General features: G+C 44.0%; 1 protein-coding gene across 1 annotated transcript in view; it reads left to right on the top strand.

The window, feature by feature from the left end:
* The window catches only part of SFMBT2 (Scm like with four mbt domains 2), a gene marked incomplete at both ends in the record, with an annotated part of 99,467 nt that overhangs the window by 39,848 nt on the left and 42,332 nt on the right, over window positions 1–17,287 (top strand). The window contains 2 exons of the mRNA XM_080632100.1: window positions 1,243–1,489; window positions 7,788–7,885. Coding sequence (XP_080488226.1) covers window positions 1,243–1,489; window positions 7,788–7,885 — 345 coding nt within the window. The remainder of the gene's footprint in view (window positions 1–1,242; window positions 1,490–7,787; window positions 7,886–17,287) is intronic.

Genomic DNA, 17,287 nt, shown 5'->3' with positions numbered 1-17,287 from the left:
AGATTAAAAATCAGTTGCATTTCGAGATTTTGAATGCATTCAAAAATCAACAAGAAGGAGAATTTGTATGGAAAATAAGGCGCTCTGTTCTCTTTTTTTTCTACCCACCCCTAAAAAGAACCATCCTGGACTGACTCTGATTTACAGAATTAATATTGAAAAATATGCTATGAGAGGTTTGTATTATTTAATTAGGTAGAAATGGGACAAACACTGAGGGAAAAAAAAATCATGGAGTCATAGAATAGTTATGGTTGAAAAACCTTGTTTTTAACACATTCTGCCTGCGCTTAGCATCTCCTTTGGGGACCAATGCTCCCAGCTCTTGCGGTGTTCTTTAGTCCTGCTCTTGAAGCCCTGGAATGAAGAAATTGCATAAGGATTGGAATTTGTATATAAGGAAAAAGAAGAAAACTAACGGCAAAATAAAACCATTGAGCCCCAGAGGTATCGTTCTGCAAAGCATCTCATGGTTTTTTAATGCCTGCGGTTGGCAGCTTTGCAGGTGTAAAGTTAAGCACGTGTAAATGGTTGCAAAACTGGGATCACAGAAAATGCTATCTGCAAGCAAATAGCCTCAGTCACTGGGATTTCTTGGGCATGGTGGCTTGACCCAACAAACCCCATGTGCCTTGGGCTTTGATCCCAAGACCGTTTAAGCTGGTGGGAGCCTGCTCTTGGCTTTGGGCTTTGAACTTTGGATTAAGCACCATGGACTCTTGTCCATGGGGAATAATTTGCTCTATAGGAGTAGAGCCTATAGCAAATATATTCCTATTTGCCAATAGGAATGAGGTAAAGCCTTTGATGTGAAACATCAGCACATAGAAGGCAATTTCAGGGTCATGCCCAAAGAAGTCACCTTTTAGTTGTCCAGCCCTGTGATTGGTTCTTGTAGCTGCAATCAATGAGAATTTGGTTTTAAATCCTCCCTACAACTGGGCTTTGAGCTGCTCAGGAGCATCTTGAAGTGAATGTGCCTTATGAGCTGTTCCACCTTTTATTATTCTTTCTCTGTTGTTGTTGATGATGTCGGTTGAGAAATTAGCACAACTGTTGTTTTCTGTTTTACTTCTGAATTTGCACTTGGAAGACATTGGGTAAAATAGAAGAAGAACAGACTGTTTGCTGATCGCTTGGATGATGGTGTGAAAAACAAAAATAATCTTCTGCTGTCATCTGTTTCCTTGAGAAGTCTTCAAATAAAGTTTAAAATAAGGAGTTTTGCTTCTATTCAAACAGCCTCTGCGAGGAAAAAACCCTGTAGACCTCATTACAGTTGATTCCTTAATAGAGCTGCAGGATTCCCAGAATCCCTTTCAGTACTGGATAGTTAGTGTGGTTGAAAATGTTGGAGGAAGATTACGCCTTCGCTATGTGGGATTGGAGGAGACTGAATCCTATGACCAGTGGTTGTTTTACTTGGATTGCAGACTTCGACCAGTCGGTTGGTGTCAAGAGAATAAATACAGAATGGACCCACCTGCAGGTAAAGAGCCTCCTAAAAATACTAACCTTTTATGGCGTTTACTGATGTTTTGAGATACTTGTGCAACCCATTTCTTCTTCTCCAGCATTCACATTGCTTTGACAGTAGTTTCTAGCTATAACACAGACGGCATGTGAAAGCCATCTAAGGTGCGTTCAAAGTGAGTCGGGTAAACTCTATTATGTATTTAATAAATTCTGTTTAGCTTAGCCTATTCGTGGAAGGAAGCAGTGTCCAATAAAAGCAGTTTTGTGCAGTTTTCCACCAAGAAGCAGCGCTCAAGGGTGTGCCTGCTTGCCCAGCCCTTTTCAGTGGTGTGTTAGTGACCAGGTTTTTCTGGCCATGCTGTAGGCATCCTAGTGGAAGCCTCACAGGGAGCCAGTCTTCTGCTGTCCTACTCAGAATCAAGTCCTAGGAGACACCTATCAACATATACTAGACTCCTTTTGCTTTCCCTGCAACCAAAGACCCCTTCTGCCTTTGTCTTTCCATGGCTATACACATTTCTTTTGAGTAGCAGTAGACATCCGTGAAATTTCCCAGGGGTGGAGAAGGTGGTTTGGGATGCTCATAGTCCCTCTTAACACAAGTCTTTCATATTCTGCCCTAACACTGCTGTACATGTACCAACAGAGACCTACCTTGTATGTAACCAGACTGAAAGTGTGGTGAGGGTGCTGGGTTGGTCTACCTGTCCATGTCAGCCCTACCCATCGAGGGCTTTTGGGGTGTCTGTTGCTAGAAGTTAAGAAAATGCTCCTTTGAGTAAGGGTAGATGGGGTCTTCCAGATTTCAAAGATCACAGATTTTGTCCTGCGTTTTCTCCAAGGGAGTGAAGTTTTTGCCGTACGTCAGACCATATTCAACATCAGGAGACTGCAGTCTGGAGAAGAAGCTGAATTTAGTGTTTGAACCACCTTGGATGGAGAGAGATAGGGACTGCAGCTGAGCCAGTCTGGGGGCATAAACTGGAAGTCACAAATCCAGGGGTAGGAGAAGTTCAAGTGACAGGAGGCAAGTTTAAGAGTCAGGCACAAGCAGGCTGGGACACGAGGCTGGGCAAGAGCAGAGCCTGCTGGAATCAGACTCCAGAGGGACTGGGTTTGGCAGGGCAAGAATGATGGCCAGGCTGGGTGTAGGGGAAGGCTAAGCATTACTAAGGTTTAGCAAGCAGGAGATACGGGCTAGGAACCACAGGTCACAGTAGGGACTCAGGGCTGCTTGAAACTTCCTGGAGAAATGCATGCAGAGGCATTCAGTGGCCGGTTCTGGAGCTGGCTTTGGAGATATGCTCGCATCCAGGCTATATCCCATTACAGTGGGGAATGACTGGGATGGTGAATCTTCTCCACTACTCAATAAGAGTGGTCAAAACTTTGTGAAAGTTTCTGGGCAATTGGATTTCTCTCTACTTAGGGAGCTTGGCTCTGTATTGGTAGGGCTCGAGTTGCTTGAGTTGGTTGTCAAGTTGTTTGACTTGATTTCTCTTGGAGCTAGGGGTCTGGTTAAACATGACTGCTTAGACTGTTGCATGCATGGTCTTCTTTGGGGCAGAAAGTGTGTACCATCTGTATGTTTCATAAAGCTGTGGCTTATACTTGGGGCAACAAAGCTGTTGGCCATGTCTCGTGGAGCATAGTCCCCATTTCTACCTCCAAGCTGAATGCCCCATGACTACAGTTTACATTGAGATATAAGGTTCTTCCTTTGTTAATATGCAGGCCTAGCAGCTCTATTCCACCTTTCCTGTGCAGATGAACAACTTCTCCAGGTCTGTGCTTCATTTTCCTTGTGCTATGGGTGAATTTTTTCCATTAATGTCAAATGATAGCAGAAAGGTAGCCCTCCTTTGGGTAGATGTTTCTGATATGGCTTCTGTCCATTGCACCCCATTCAGAGTGGTTACTGTGATACAAGCAGTTGTGTTCACAAGTCTGTCTGGATCTTGGGTCTAACTTGGGGTCTTGGATGCTTTTTGGAAGCGTGTGTTTTTCTTCACTGATCAGTAGGAATCAATGTTCCCCATTACTTCTAAATTAGATGCGAATGCTGGAGAGCATGAATATCACTCACTCTGTCACTTTAGAAAATATTTGTGTTCCAGAGAAACACTTCTTCATTGACTGTCTCTGAACTCTCCTGGCCTGTATAGGTTTGGTGGATCAATACAGAAATGGCCCAAATGAGATTTGTGCTTCCTCTTTGTTTATTTCATTCTCTTCCTACTCTTTTCTCCTTTTATCCAGTTGTGCTTCTTTCTCTATGGGTTCTCTAAACTTGTTGTTGGATGCTTTATTTGCTGAAGTTTTTTATGTTTCTTCTCCCATCTCCTTGATTTAACTGCTTTTAAAATTTCTTTCTCTTAGAATCATAGAGTGGTTTGTGTTGGAAGGGAGCTTAAAGCTCATCTAGTTCCAGTCCCACGGGCAGGGACACCTTCCACTAGAGCAGGTTGCTCCAAGCCCCTGTGTCCAACCTGGCCTTGAGCACTGCCAGGGATGATGACATCATTCTTCTCATCTGTTTTCATCTGATACCTGTTTCCTTTCCTCAACATTTCTCTTTAATGAACATTGTTATTAATGAATTCAATGCTCACTTCTTTTTCCTGACTTCCATTGACTTAAATAGGTGGTCATTCCTTTACATCTCCTAAAGTTGTGTCTCACAGAAATTTGCTGAGAAACAACCTTTTGGTTTTGAACCCTTCCATTTTCTCACAAGTCTTCTCCTGGACATTGCCCCCAAAGATCTTCCTTTTATTCTCCCTTCTGGTCTCCAGGGAGTAGCCAGTCAGAAACGGGAATCTGGTGAGACAGGAATGTTGGTTGGAGTTTTTGCAGTTTGCAGAAATGCAGTTTCTGGAGGCAGGAATGCTGGTTGTTCCTTTTCTGACATAGGGGGCTATCTCAGTCATTTGATGTCCACCTAATGTCATAATGTTCATAAAGCACAATGGATGAATAAAGCGTATGAGACATCAACCCAGAGGAAGATGACGGAAAGTGGCTGATCTTATGCGGTGGGTTTCAAATTTGAGTCTGCAAACGAAATCTTCGAGGGAGCGGACAGGAATGTTGTCAGGATGAGATGCTGGAAGCAGAGAGCTCTAAAAAAACTCAGGGATGAAGGTACTGAACCACAAATTGTCAAGGGATTCAATTTCCTAAGGACCCCTGGCCAGGAGAGTGAGCCAGGGACACATCCTTGCCTGCTTACATGCTTCCTAGTGACTTATGTAATATATAGGATTATACTAGAAAGACATTAATTGTGTGAAAGACCTAGCATGGACCCTCTTAGCAAGGAGACTCAGTGGGCAGTATGTTGTTTCTTTACACATCAGAGATTAGATTCACCTGCAAGCATAGGAAAAACAATTCAGCATGAGCTATTGCTGTCTCTTTATGGTTGCAGGATGCCTAAGGGATGTCTAACGTAGGTCAGATGAAATGACATCTTCATAAGCCTGTGTTTTCCACTCAGGTGGGTTGAAACTAATGAACACATAGCTGGTTGTTTAACTTTTGAACATCTGAAGCCAGTTAAGGCGACTCCTTGACTGTTAACAGGAACAGCCTTGGACTTTATATACAAACTGTTATGAATCTCCTCTGAAGAGATGCTGAGCAGAAGCAGCTGCTCCCAGATAAGGCTGCATGTTCAACTGTTGTCAAATGAGGATGTTGAGTTACACATCAGTTTGGCAGGTTATGGCAGTGCTTTGCCTACCCTTGACTTGGATACTGCATATGACCCTTCAACTTATTTCCTTGTGTGTCTGGGCTGTGATTTTAGTGTGTTGATCCACCTCTGGGACTTGCCAGGATGGGTTTCACGTTGGATAGCAGTTTGAGGTCAGTCTTTCTAGATGCAGAGCATCTCATATAAAGGAGACCCATGGATCCAAATGTCTGCAGTATTTTGGGTGGAGAGGTCTCTTTTCTAAAGCCATCCACATCCTAGCACCCACTTGATGTACAAGAATGTGCAAGAGGGTCCTTAGGAAATAGCATCCTGGCTGTATTCAGGCGGCAACTTTCGGGGACTTTGTCTTACGAGCCCTTTTAATTGAGGCAAAGGGCTCATAGGTTATTTTTCCCCTCAGAGGTGTATCTGAATCCAATAAGCCTCCTCGCTGGTGGAAATTGGCACAGGCTGCTTGACACAGAGCCACTGATGGTCTTGCCTCGACTGTTTATGCAGGAAGAGATTGCCTCCTTTTATGTTACTTGCTATTTAAAGACAAATTGGCAGTCATTTTAATTGCTCACTCCTTGTTAACCTAAATAAAAATCGACACAGTTCACTTTGTTCAATTACCTGCAACCCTGTCACTTAAGCACAGTGCTTTATGCTCTTATAACCATGCAATTTAGTGTCCATATACTCTCCAGCACAAGCGAGCTGCTACTAATTAAATGTGTGTATGATACTGCTTGCTGGTTATTGAAACCATTGGAGTTGTCTTTATCTCTTGGAGTTTGTTGACATTGCCCAAAGAAATTGCTGCTTGTTGTCACTGATTCAGGGCAAAGTCACCAAAAATGGCACATTATTCTTTCCTATGCATCACTGCCATCACGGTAGAAAACGAGGGTCTGTTTTCAGCTTACTCTCCCCAGGGAGCAGGGAAGCATCCAGCAGCATTTCCCAAAACTCACACTTTTTGTTAGTTGAAACAACAGGGTGGCTGCAACTTTTGGGGCAAAATCGTGTCCTATTGACTATTTCCTTGTTCGGCATCATTAAAACCAAAGAGGAAGCAACAAGGTGGGTTGTTTCCTTCCCTGCACTTGGAGCTGATCAGAGCTCCTGAAAGTAAGGGAGAACCGGAGCAACAAAGCTATAAAATAATGAACAGTTAGGTAAAGAGTGCACTTCTTAACACTTTTCACTGCTGCCTGTGCTCTAAACAGAGACTTGAAATGTATATTCCCATTAATAACCAGACAGTTAAGGAATTGAAAGTGAAAGGTTGATGTTTCCCTTCAAGTGTGTTTAAATTCATATGCATATCCTTGATGTCTGTTCTGAAGTAGGGAGGTTTGATATAGTGGAAGTATAAGTACATCCACTTCCAGTGAGTGATCCTGCAAATCCTATTTTGATAAGGTCTTAAATCTGTTGAAATCAGAGCATAAAATTCTCTTGCACTATCGGTGCTAGGTGAAAACAGTGCTTGCCAATTCCGCTTTTTTTATACATATGTTTTATTTCCTCCTTCCCAATTGTAAGCTACAGCGGTAAATCTCTGCTAGCTAGTAAATATATATAGTTATTAGATGTACAGAATTGAAATGCAAATTGTTCTGAACTGAACTGTGATAGAAGTGTATGAAGCCAAACTGACAAAAGGAAAGCTTCACACTGTTCACTGCTTATCGAGGTTCAAGTTTATTACTGAGCAAATGTTCATTTCCATTTTAATAATTGTTGCAATCTATCTACCTATCTTGTCTCCTTAAGACTTTGATATGAATAACTTGTTACGTGCAGGATAACAATATGTTTTCTAGGGCAGAAGTAAATCCAATATAATGTTCTTCATCATAGTATTGTTTCCTACATTGTTTCCTTTGATGATTCATAGGCATTTTGCTGCACTGAACCACAAAGGGCTTGCTAATATAATGATTTAATAATATTAAACCTATTTAAAGAAACTCACTGAAAGCAATGTGAATCTGCACAAAGATGTTACTTAGGAGTATTATGATGAAAACTCATAAGTGTAAGTCTTTGAATTGGTGTGATGCTCTGGTTTGAGGGTGGTACTAATAAATGGGGCTGGGTAGAAATGTTCCTTCCCACAGCTACCCTCACCCATCTCAAAACCCCTGCAACCCTGCAATATAATAAGAAAAGACTTCCCAGTGGACAGAAGGCTTGGTAAAGTGTCTCTGGTTTTGTTCAAATATAACTAATACTGGCTGAAGACCTGAGGCTCCTCAAACTGGAAAACGTCAGGTGTTTTGAGAATTGAAAATCAAAGGAGAGTTTTTGTTATTTTCAGGTAATAAGATGGTATGGTTCTTGTTTCTTCAGCAGAAAATGAAGGATGTGCATTTTCCTGGGTTTTACTCCAGGATATGAAATACAATCTTCCTTAAATGTGCCCCTGCTAGTTGCTTTTGTGTTGAATTTATCCATGCTGTACAGCTTGGAATATACACACTATTCATTTCACTTGTACTATCCATTTTTAGGCCATAAAAAACCAAGTCTTTCAAAAATGTTTGGTTCCCAAACAGTCACCTCTTGGTTTTGTTTTGTTTTGTTGTTGTCATCGCTTTAGATATCTGTTCCTTGAAGACAATATCTGAATGGAAATGCGCTCTGGAAAAATCCCTTAATGATGCAGCAAATTTTCCTCTTCCAATGGAAGTGTTCAAGGTAAAAGATACATGTTTTTCCTTGGCTTACAGAACCCATGATGAGTAAATACCACAGAGTGTTTTGTGACTTACGTTAAACTTTTGCAGGAAGGCCCGTTGCTCTTATACGTAGCCATGAAAGGTCACAAGTGAGATGTTGGTATAAAACGCAGTTTTATATGTGAATTTTCCATGCTGAGAACTGATTTCTTGCAGTCAGTGTTTTCTAGGGGCTGGGGGTGAGCACTGATTGCTCCAATGTGATTTTCAATGTGTCTTACTCTGTTAGACCTGCGCAAAGGTATTAGATTCAACAGTGAAATTGTAAAGCTACAAATATGAAAGTTGGCATATTTCTGTGGGCAGATTTCTGTGACCCTTGCACCTAAATTTTCATGTGATCACAAGCCACGAGGCAGAGAAACTTCCTTCAAGAATCTGTAGTGGAAGTGGGAGATAATTTTGTCGTCTCCCCACCTCTTTATTTTCCCCCTTCTGACTTTGGTTTTTGATAGTTACAGACGTGCTTCAACCCTGAGGCACCACTTTTAATTTCCCATCCAGATATGCACTGCTGTTAATCGTGAAGGCTCCAGCTGTGCCCGTCTGGTTTCTAGCTGTTACATCCTTGCTGTGATGGGCGAGAGGATGCCCAGGAAGGTGCGTTGAAGTGCATGGTGCTGCACTGTCTCTGGTGTCACCTCTGGCTTGGGTACTTGAGGGATCACAGAACCATCCCCACCACCATTGCTGGCTCATCCAGCCTGGGAAGCCTCTAGGTTCCTTCTCTGCCCTTAAGCATCATGGCACTGGAACACCCCAAAATACTGATGCAGTGTGATGCTTAGGGCCGTGGTTTTGAGGTGGACCTGGCAGTGTTAGTTTTACAGTTGGACTTGATCTTAAAAGTCTTTTCCACCTAAGTGATTTTATCCTCCTATAACTGGAAGAAGGCAGTCGTGTCCCATCCTGGCATGCCTCAAAACCCTGGTGCCTCCTTCACACTTTCTGCAGGGACATGCTAACAGCTTCCCATGAAGAATCCAGGCTCCTCACCCAGCTGAGACACACTTGAATTAGCAACATTAATTTGGGAACGCATTAATTTGCTAATGGCCCAGTCAGCGGCTTATTTGCTTGCCATGTGAAAGCTATGCTGGGCTGGGAGAAGTGGGAAGATTTGTGTGTTGGCTTTCGGCACGAACGTGGGTTTGAGCAGCCTTGTGCTGTGATGGGAGTGGTGTGCAGAGAGTTTTGACTCTCTGCCATGTATTTCATATAACGCATCTATCTGCCAACTCTATTAAAGTTTGCATTTGCAAAAGTTTGGAGATCAAAACTGCATTGTGTGGGGCAGGGATTAAATCACAATAAGGAATGCCTAATGTGTAAATTTTATTGCTGCAAATATGAAAGAGTGAAGAATGTTTCTGATGAGGCTCATAAAGCATCCTTCTTTTTTTAAGGTTTATAACTAACAGCTGTTCTGCTGCCTCTTCTCAGCATGGCAGACTTATACCCACTTACTTTAATTATTGCATGAGGGTCATAAATTAAATTCAGCAAATCCCAGTTGCCATTGCCATGTGGTTGGAGCTTGCAAACATGTTCTTCTTAGAAGACAATGCAAAACACTGGAATGTTTGAATGGCCCAAGAGGAGAGTTGCTTTGGGGCCAAATGTGACAAAAAGACAGGATTAGGTCAGTAGGGCTTCTTTATTTGCAGTGTGAAAGCTGAGCACAAGGTGAGCTGAATTCGGTGTCTGGTTTTACCTCAAGCCCCTGAGTTCTGGTGCTGGGAAGGCACGAGGCTGAGTAAATTATTTATGTGTGGACATCACACACAAATATTCTGCCCATTCAGGGTGAATCAACCCTATCTTATGCCTCTTGATTAAAGAGAAAATATGAGAGCTTGTTCGTGCCTTTGAGCATGTCTTCCTCTGGTAGTGACTTAAACATGAATTACAGAAAGGCTGTAGGAGACTACGAGAGTAGAGTTGTCTGATCTACAAAATAAGCCAATATTTATGTGTGGAATCCCAGGTCTCAGTGAAAAGTGTGGAATCCAAGGCATCGTTTTATAATTTTTCTCTTTTTTAAATCATGTTTGTTAATCTTCATTGTTTTTTTGCAAACCCAGCACTGAAGTAATGTTTCTACATGGTGCCCGGGGCTTTATGCTACTGTAACTGTCATGTGTTAGATGAGATGTAAAACACAGGGTTTGACAGCTGGCAACTGTTAAAAATCTTCCGGAAAGCTGGAAATGTTTACTTTGTTGGACATGGTAAACTGCACACCAAGCAGTTGTAGTCTGTATGTTCCCCATTTCCTACAGAAATTCATCACTGAGTAGCTAGTGAGAATGTGTGCTTGCTCCAAAGACAAGAGCGGTCCCTAGGGTGAGCACCCATGCATTCAGCTGGATTATGACTTAAATTGCTGTTGTTCTTTGAGCTGTGCGTGACTGGGCATTGTCACTAATGTGCCATCAAAGTGGTCCTAGCTGCTGTTCCTGGCAAAGCAGATCTGCAGTTGTAGTGCAAGAAGTGGCTCCTCTTACGGGTCTATCACCCCAGTGTTGGCATTGGTGATGAGGCTCTTTGGCTTTAGTGTAACAGGGTTGGGTTCCACCTGAGACCTCGTAAGACACGGATTTGAGCCTGAATTACCAACACGGAGATGGACTCGTGTGTGGAGGTCTTTGGCAGCAGATGCAAAAATCCTTTGTAGAAGTGCCTTCATCCCTTCTTGGCATTCAAGGAGAGGCTTCAGCCTGGTTGCAAACAGGGGGAAGGCTGCAAAGAGGATCTTGGTTTTATTCTGGTGCTATTTTACAGTTGGCCATATGTTGAAAGTGTTTGTAAAATGCTGTAGGATCTTTTGAGAAGGAACGTGACTGACGTTCAACTGCCAGAAAAGGCTGCTATTATATAGCTACTAAACATAGTGTTTTGCAAACTGCACATCTTGGAATAAGTTTTTTTCTTCACAAAAGCTTTTTGCAGCACACCTGCTATTTTGTCAACCTGTTCTGTTCAGAAAACATCTTGAGCCTTAAAGAAAGCAAAATGCAGACAGGATTTTCAAGGGTGTTTGAGTGGTTTAGGAGCACAAAACCCCCTGAAAGGCCACAGCCCAAGATGTGTCCTTTGCTGTTTCTGCTCTGATTTCAGGGTGCTGTAGGGATCCCCCATGCTTGGTACTGGTCATAAATGGCTTAGGCTTCAGAGGACACCTAAAAAACCAGCCAGAGCTTAATAAAGAGGTTGAAACTATTACTGGGGCCTGATTTCAAGTTAAGTGTGACAATTTCAGTGATCTGCTTCAGCAATGGCATTGCTGGTACTTTCTAAGCCTTGCATCAGGAAGCCAGACTCCAAACACAGCATGTTCTAGCCCTAGTATTTATGAGTCAATGCATTTTTTTAGAGTCAAAGCTCTGTAGCTTGTGTAAGAAGAATGCTAGACACAGATCGTAGAATCACAGAATTGTTTGGGTTGGAATGAACCTTAAAACTCTTCTAGTTCCAGCCCACTGCCATGGGCAGGAACACCTTCCAGTAGACCAGGTTGCTTAAAGCCCAGGTCACGGGATTTAGTTTCCTGGAGAGGCAGATAATGTCCTAGGGTTCTTCTCTGACATCTCATTATGCTTCCCCTGGTCTCCTGTGCCTCGTCTGTGAGTCCCATGCAGATGTCATGGATCTTCAGGTGTCTTTCAGCTCACCTCGGACACCTGTTTGGGCAACTGAATTCTAGACAGGATTTGGGATGCTCACCATCTTTCTTTAGATGTTGCATATGGGCATCTTATCCCCAATTCCCTCCGATTGCTATAAAGTGGGTCCTGATGACTAGTTTGGATGGAGCTGTCACCAGCCACATCTCTAACCCAAACTCTGATAAACACATTGAAGAGCACAGATGCTTAGGAGGGAGAGGTGTTATCTAAGATGAGGTAGCAATTCCTGTTGATAGCCTTTGGACCCATTGCTCTTGTCTCCACTCTCTGGTCCTCCTTTCCCAAAGGTGTCATTGTTTTTATCCAGCTCAAAATTGTTCTTTTTCTGTCAAAAAAAGCTCTACGCTATGCCCAGCCCATTGTGCACTGTTTCTAATTTGAGCTTTTGGTTGTTTCCTGTTACCAGTAATGGTATTAATTAATGGTAAAATTAATGACATGGAAGGAATCTGTTGGGACATATCTCTTCTAAGGAGAGTGGTAGAGGGACCACCTATCACCCAGGCAAGAACTGCCTCCCGAAATTGAGGACAGAGTGATGATTCTAGTTCTACACTCTGAAGTATGATATTAAACAGGACTCCTTCCCCTCTTCTAAGATATAATTTTCCCATCGGATTAATTGTGCAAAGAGTAAGACTGACTATTGCTCCAAGCCTCTGATTGTTTTATTTTAAAAGGAGGATAACACCTCTTCAAAGTTAATAAACCCTTTGGGTGTTTTAGGGTGTCTTCTTCCATTATTTGGTATTCTGGAGGAGCTTAATATATAGAAACCCAAGGGTTCCTTTCTGCTCAGAGGCAATCCTGACCTGGGTTATATGAATAGACTTGAAGTCCATCAGGGTTTTTCTGTCTTCACCCACCCTCCTAGATGTGCACATGCCAATGCAGTAGCTTAAAATGAACGTGCTTTTGCTTTCACTTGGAAGCCGAATCCCACCAGCCCTTTCATGCACTGATGGCTTGGCTGGCCCTTGCTCTGCATGCTGTGCTTTAATAACCTGTGAGTAGCCATGTTGTTTGCAGGCTGCCAGGTTATTTATACTCCATCTGTTCTTCCCCGTCCGTAGCACTCGCCAGCCCGTCTCTCTGACTGCTGTTTGCCTGGCTGGGGGACACGCATGGCATCCTCACCCCTCTGTTGTTCATCTGCCTTTTGACCTGCTCCTGTCTCAGATCATTAAAGCCATTTATCTTTGTAAGAGCATCGTTAGGTGTATACTCCAAAGGTCCTTGAGATGTAAAGAGCCTTCATGGCTCTTGGAAGCAAGGATGTCTCCGCTGTCAAATGTGCCACTCAGGTGACATGGAATCTGGTGATACCTCTGTGGACCACTCAAGTAGGTGTTCCCACCTGTGTGTTCTCCTTTCCACTTGACTTTCCCACCTGTGAAATGGGATCTGTGCAGAATGGTTGAGTTTGGAAGGGACCACTGGTGTCATGTAGTCCAACCTCCCTGCTTAAGCAGGGTCACCTAGAGCATATTGCTCATGATTGTGTCCAGGAAGCTCTTGAGTGTGTCCAGGGCAAGAGACTCCACAACCTCTCCAGGCAACCTATTCCAATGCTCAGTCACCTTCATAGTAAGTAAGTTCTTCCTCATGTTCAGGTGGGACTTCCTGTGGTATAGTTTATTCCTGTGGTTTAGTTTATTCCTGTGGTTTAGTTTATCCTCTTGTCCTGTCACTATGCAACAATAAGAGTCTGTCCTTATCCTCTTGACACCTTCCCCTCAGATACTCATGTGCATTGATCAGATCTCCCCTGAGCCTTCTTTTCTCTAGGCTCAACAAACCCAGCTCCCTCTGCTTTTCCTCATAGGAGAGGTGCTCTGGATACTTAATGATTGTAGTATCCCATGGCTACTAACCAGGATTCATTAGTGAATGCCTGTGCAGTGGTGTGGCGGTCCTAAATGTTCTAAGACATTAAGAAACCCAACCCAAACCCCTCTAAAAAGCCCAGGTGAATGCGTATCTGTCTCTTTTGCCTCTGCTGCTTGTGCTTCTAGTGCCTAGGCAAATCTAAGCAGGCGCTGTGTAGGAGGGGATCTTTGCTCTAACGCCATCTGCGTCGGGCCAAGCCATACGGAGAAGGTGTATTTGGATTTAGACCGGCTACTCTGCGATGTTGCTGTTTCTATGGCAACTATTTTTTATTCAACAAGAGGAGCTTACAATCTGTAGGGCTAAATTTGATGCTAGGCGGAAGCATCCGCAGTTTTTAAGGGGCTCTTCAGTAGGTGCAGTTCGTAGCTGGCTCTTGTGCTCATTACTTCAGGGCCACTATACCTCTAAAGCCTCCCTCCCAGCACCCTTTCCTTTACTCCCCACCCCTTATCTCTGCGTTTTGCTTTTCTTGTGACTGCACTTGTCAAAGCAAGAGACAGTTTGCTCATGTTGTGTGTTACCAGGGGATTTCTGTCTCCCTGCAGAGAACGTATGTGCCTTCAGGGTAAATCATTCCGTGTTTAGCCAAGGAAGTTGAATCACAAACAAGACTGATTCATCTGCAAATAATGCAGAGGGTTGCATTTGAGAGGGTTTGTTTATTTATTTATTTAGTTATTGCTCAATTAAAAAAAACAATGTCACATTCCTGTAGAGGCAGCTTAACCACTGCTATTACTGTGTTGGTGACTGGTTACCACACATGAGCTTTGTGATTAAAATTAGGCTATTAGGAACAGCCGGTTTTACTGAGAGAATTGGAAAAAACACTGGGGGGAAGCGATTCTCTTTGAAAACAAAACCTGAATCAAGTAACATGTTTCCAATCATAGCAGATGGGGCCTACTTCTTCTGTGTCTTTTAGTAGGGTAAACCAGGAGAGATGTGACTGAAGGCAATAGCGTTTCACACTGGTAGAGATTAAAGGAGGATCAGTTCGGTCATTTATTAAGTGCTCAGTGTTTCTCATCAGCCTCTCAACTTTGCAGCTTTTCAGCATTCAGACTTAGTTCTGAATTTTGCACGGAGTTGCGGTCTTATAATTGGTGTGAATCTGACTATCCTGGACCAAAAGACCCCTGACTTTTAGAGTATTTGGAATTCGGAGTTCACATTAGAGCCTTTTCCTCTTATCTACACTCTGTGTAAGCTGCTGGGTTTAAAATGAGACGACTCCAATGTTCTGTCTTGAGCAGAATGGGCTTAAAATGAGCTTTTCACAATCTGCAGGTGATGCCCTTCCTTGGGTTTGTGGACACAGCGAGAGCAACCAGCCCATAGTACAGCTTCCTAAATGTCACGGGCAAAAGCAGCTTAGCCAAGTCCCCCTGCTCTGTCTGCCTTACCCATTCCACTGTAAAATTACCTGAGCTCCACTCTTGTGACATGGACAAATCTGAGTTTATTTACACTTAAATGACCTTTGTTGAGTAGAAATACTTAGAAGCCAGATTTAGCAAGATATTTAGGTACCAGAAAGGACAAATGACTATCATGATATGAAAGTACATCTTTCTGAGCCCGAAACCTAAAGCCAATGCTTAGCGACCTTATTATTAGGACTTAACTATGTCACCCACACGGGTACTTCCTTAAAGCCTATCTGCATCCTTAAAGAGTCTGAATGCTGTTGTAAGTCTGTTTGTGCATCTCTTTTGGAATGAAATTTAGGCTCCCAAATCACCTGAAACCTGCATCATTTTTGAAACTTGCACTGCTAGTGGCCTGTTAGCTGTGAAGGAGAAAATCAAGTGGCTATCTCAGTACCTGAAGAAGAGGGCTGGGAATTAGGAGCCTGGCTCTCCTCCCAGCACCATTGCTGACTTGTTATTTGATCATAGAATCATAGAATAGTCAGGGTCAGAAAGGACGTTAAGATCATCCAGTTCCAACCCCCCTGCCATGGGCAGGGACACCTCACACTAAACCATGCCACCCAGGGCTCTGTCCAACCTGGCCTTGAACACTGTCAGGGATGGAGCATTCACAGCTTCCTTGGGCAGCCCATTCCAGTGCCTCACCACCCTCACAAAAAAGAATTTCTTCCTTATATCCAATCTAAACTTCCCCTGTTTCAGTTTTAACCCCTTACCCCTTGTCCTGTCACTACAGTCCCTGATGAAGAGTCCCTCCCCAGCATCCTTGTAGGTCCCCTTCAGATACTGGAAGCTGCTCTGAGGTCTCCACGCAGCTTCTCTTCTCCAGGCTGAACAGCCCCAACTTTCTCAGCCTATCTCCATACGGGAGGTGCTCCAGTCCCTGATCATCCTCATGGCCTCCTCTGGACTTGTTCCAACAGTTCCATTTCCTTTTTATGTTGAGGACACCAGAACTGCACACAATGCTCCAAGTGAGGTCTCACGAGAGCAGAGTAGAGGGGCAGGATCACCTCCTTCGACCTGCTGGTCACGCTCCTCTTGATGCAGCCCAGGATACGGTTGCTTTCTGGGCTGCGAGCGCACACTGAAGCCGGCTCATGTTCATTTTCTCATCGACCAACACCCCCAAGTCCTTCTCTGCAGGGCTGCTCTGAATCTCTTCTCTGCCCAACCTGTAGCTGTGCCTGGGATTGCTCCGACCCAGGTGTAGGACCTTGCACTTGGCATGGTTAAACTTCATCAGGTTGGCATCAGCCCACCTCACAAGCGTGTCGAGGTCCCTCTGGATGGCATCCCTTCCCTCCGGCGTATCAACCGAACCACACAGCTTGGTGTCATCAGCAAACTTGCTGAGGGCGCACTCAATCCCACTGTCCATGTCACCGACAAAGATGTTGAACAAGACCGGTCCCAACACCCATCCCTGAGGGACACCACTCGTTCCTGGTCTCCAGCCGGACATGGAGCCATTGACCACAACTCTTTGCGTGCAGCCATCCAGCCAGTTCTTTATCCACCGAGTGGTCCACCCATCAAATTGGTGTCTCTCCAATTTAGAGACATGGATGTCGTGTGGGACAGTGTCGAACGCTTTGCACAGATCCAGGTAGATGACGTGAACTGCTCTGCCCCTGTCCATCAGTTTTGTAGCCCTATCATAGAAGGCCACCAAATTGGTCAGATGTTCAGCCTTTAGCCCTGCAGGTGATGCTGGATGCAGTGAGCTGCTGCAAAGCTCATCAGTGTTTTTGCAGAAGGGTCACCATATGAAGATAGAGACGATGGTGCAAAGCGCTCTTTCAGGTGGCCTGGAGGGTCACAGCCTGTGCACGCTGGCATATTTACAAATGCATACTGCTCTAAAACTATGAGTGTGGGGCTGGGTTTAATTGCTTCGTAGTGAGAGCTGCAACAGCCCTGGCTTTTGCCAGTGGGTTTGGGCTGCAAGTGATAGTAGCTCAGTGGAGGGTTTTACACTTTTCCATTCATTCCCTGTGAGCATCATCGTAGGCTGTGATCCACCACATTAGAGATTGTGACCCTTTGAATGATCGTCTGTAGTGCTCATACCGTGTTAATTCATTGTGCTTTCTGTGGCATGATTTCTCACTTGGCTCTAAGGGACTCCTCTGCATCCTTGATAGTCGATCCAGCTTACCTTACTGCTCCTCAGCACTCAGAGGGTATTTCCATCACCCGCACAGGGCTTATGAAGCCCAGGACAGGCAATCTGCTAGTGTAAATCCTTGTGGTTAGTGGGGCTGCTCCTGGGAAGCATTGGCTGCCAGTAGGAGTAAAGGTTCACCATGCATAAGGCTGTAAAATGCTCCAGCTGATCAA

The sequence above is a fragment of the Psittacula echo genome (assembly GCF_963264785.1).
Source record: "Psittacula echo genome assembly, chromosome: 1".
In the NCBI taxonomy this organism is placed as follows: Eukaryota; Metazoa; Chordata; class Aves; order Psittaciformes; family Psittacidae; genus Psittacula; species Psittacula echo.
Note: the sequence above shows the minus strand (reverse complement) of the source record. Positions and strands in the feature narration are given on the sequence as shown.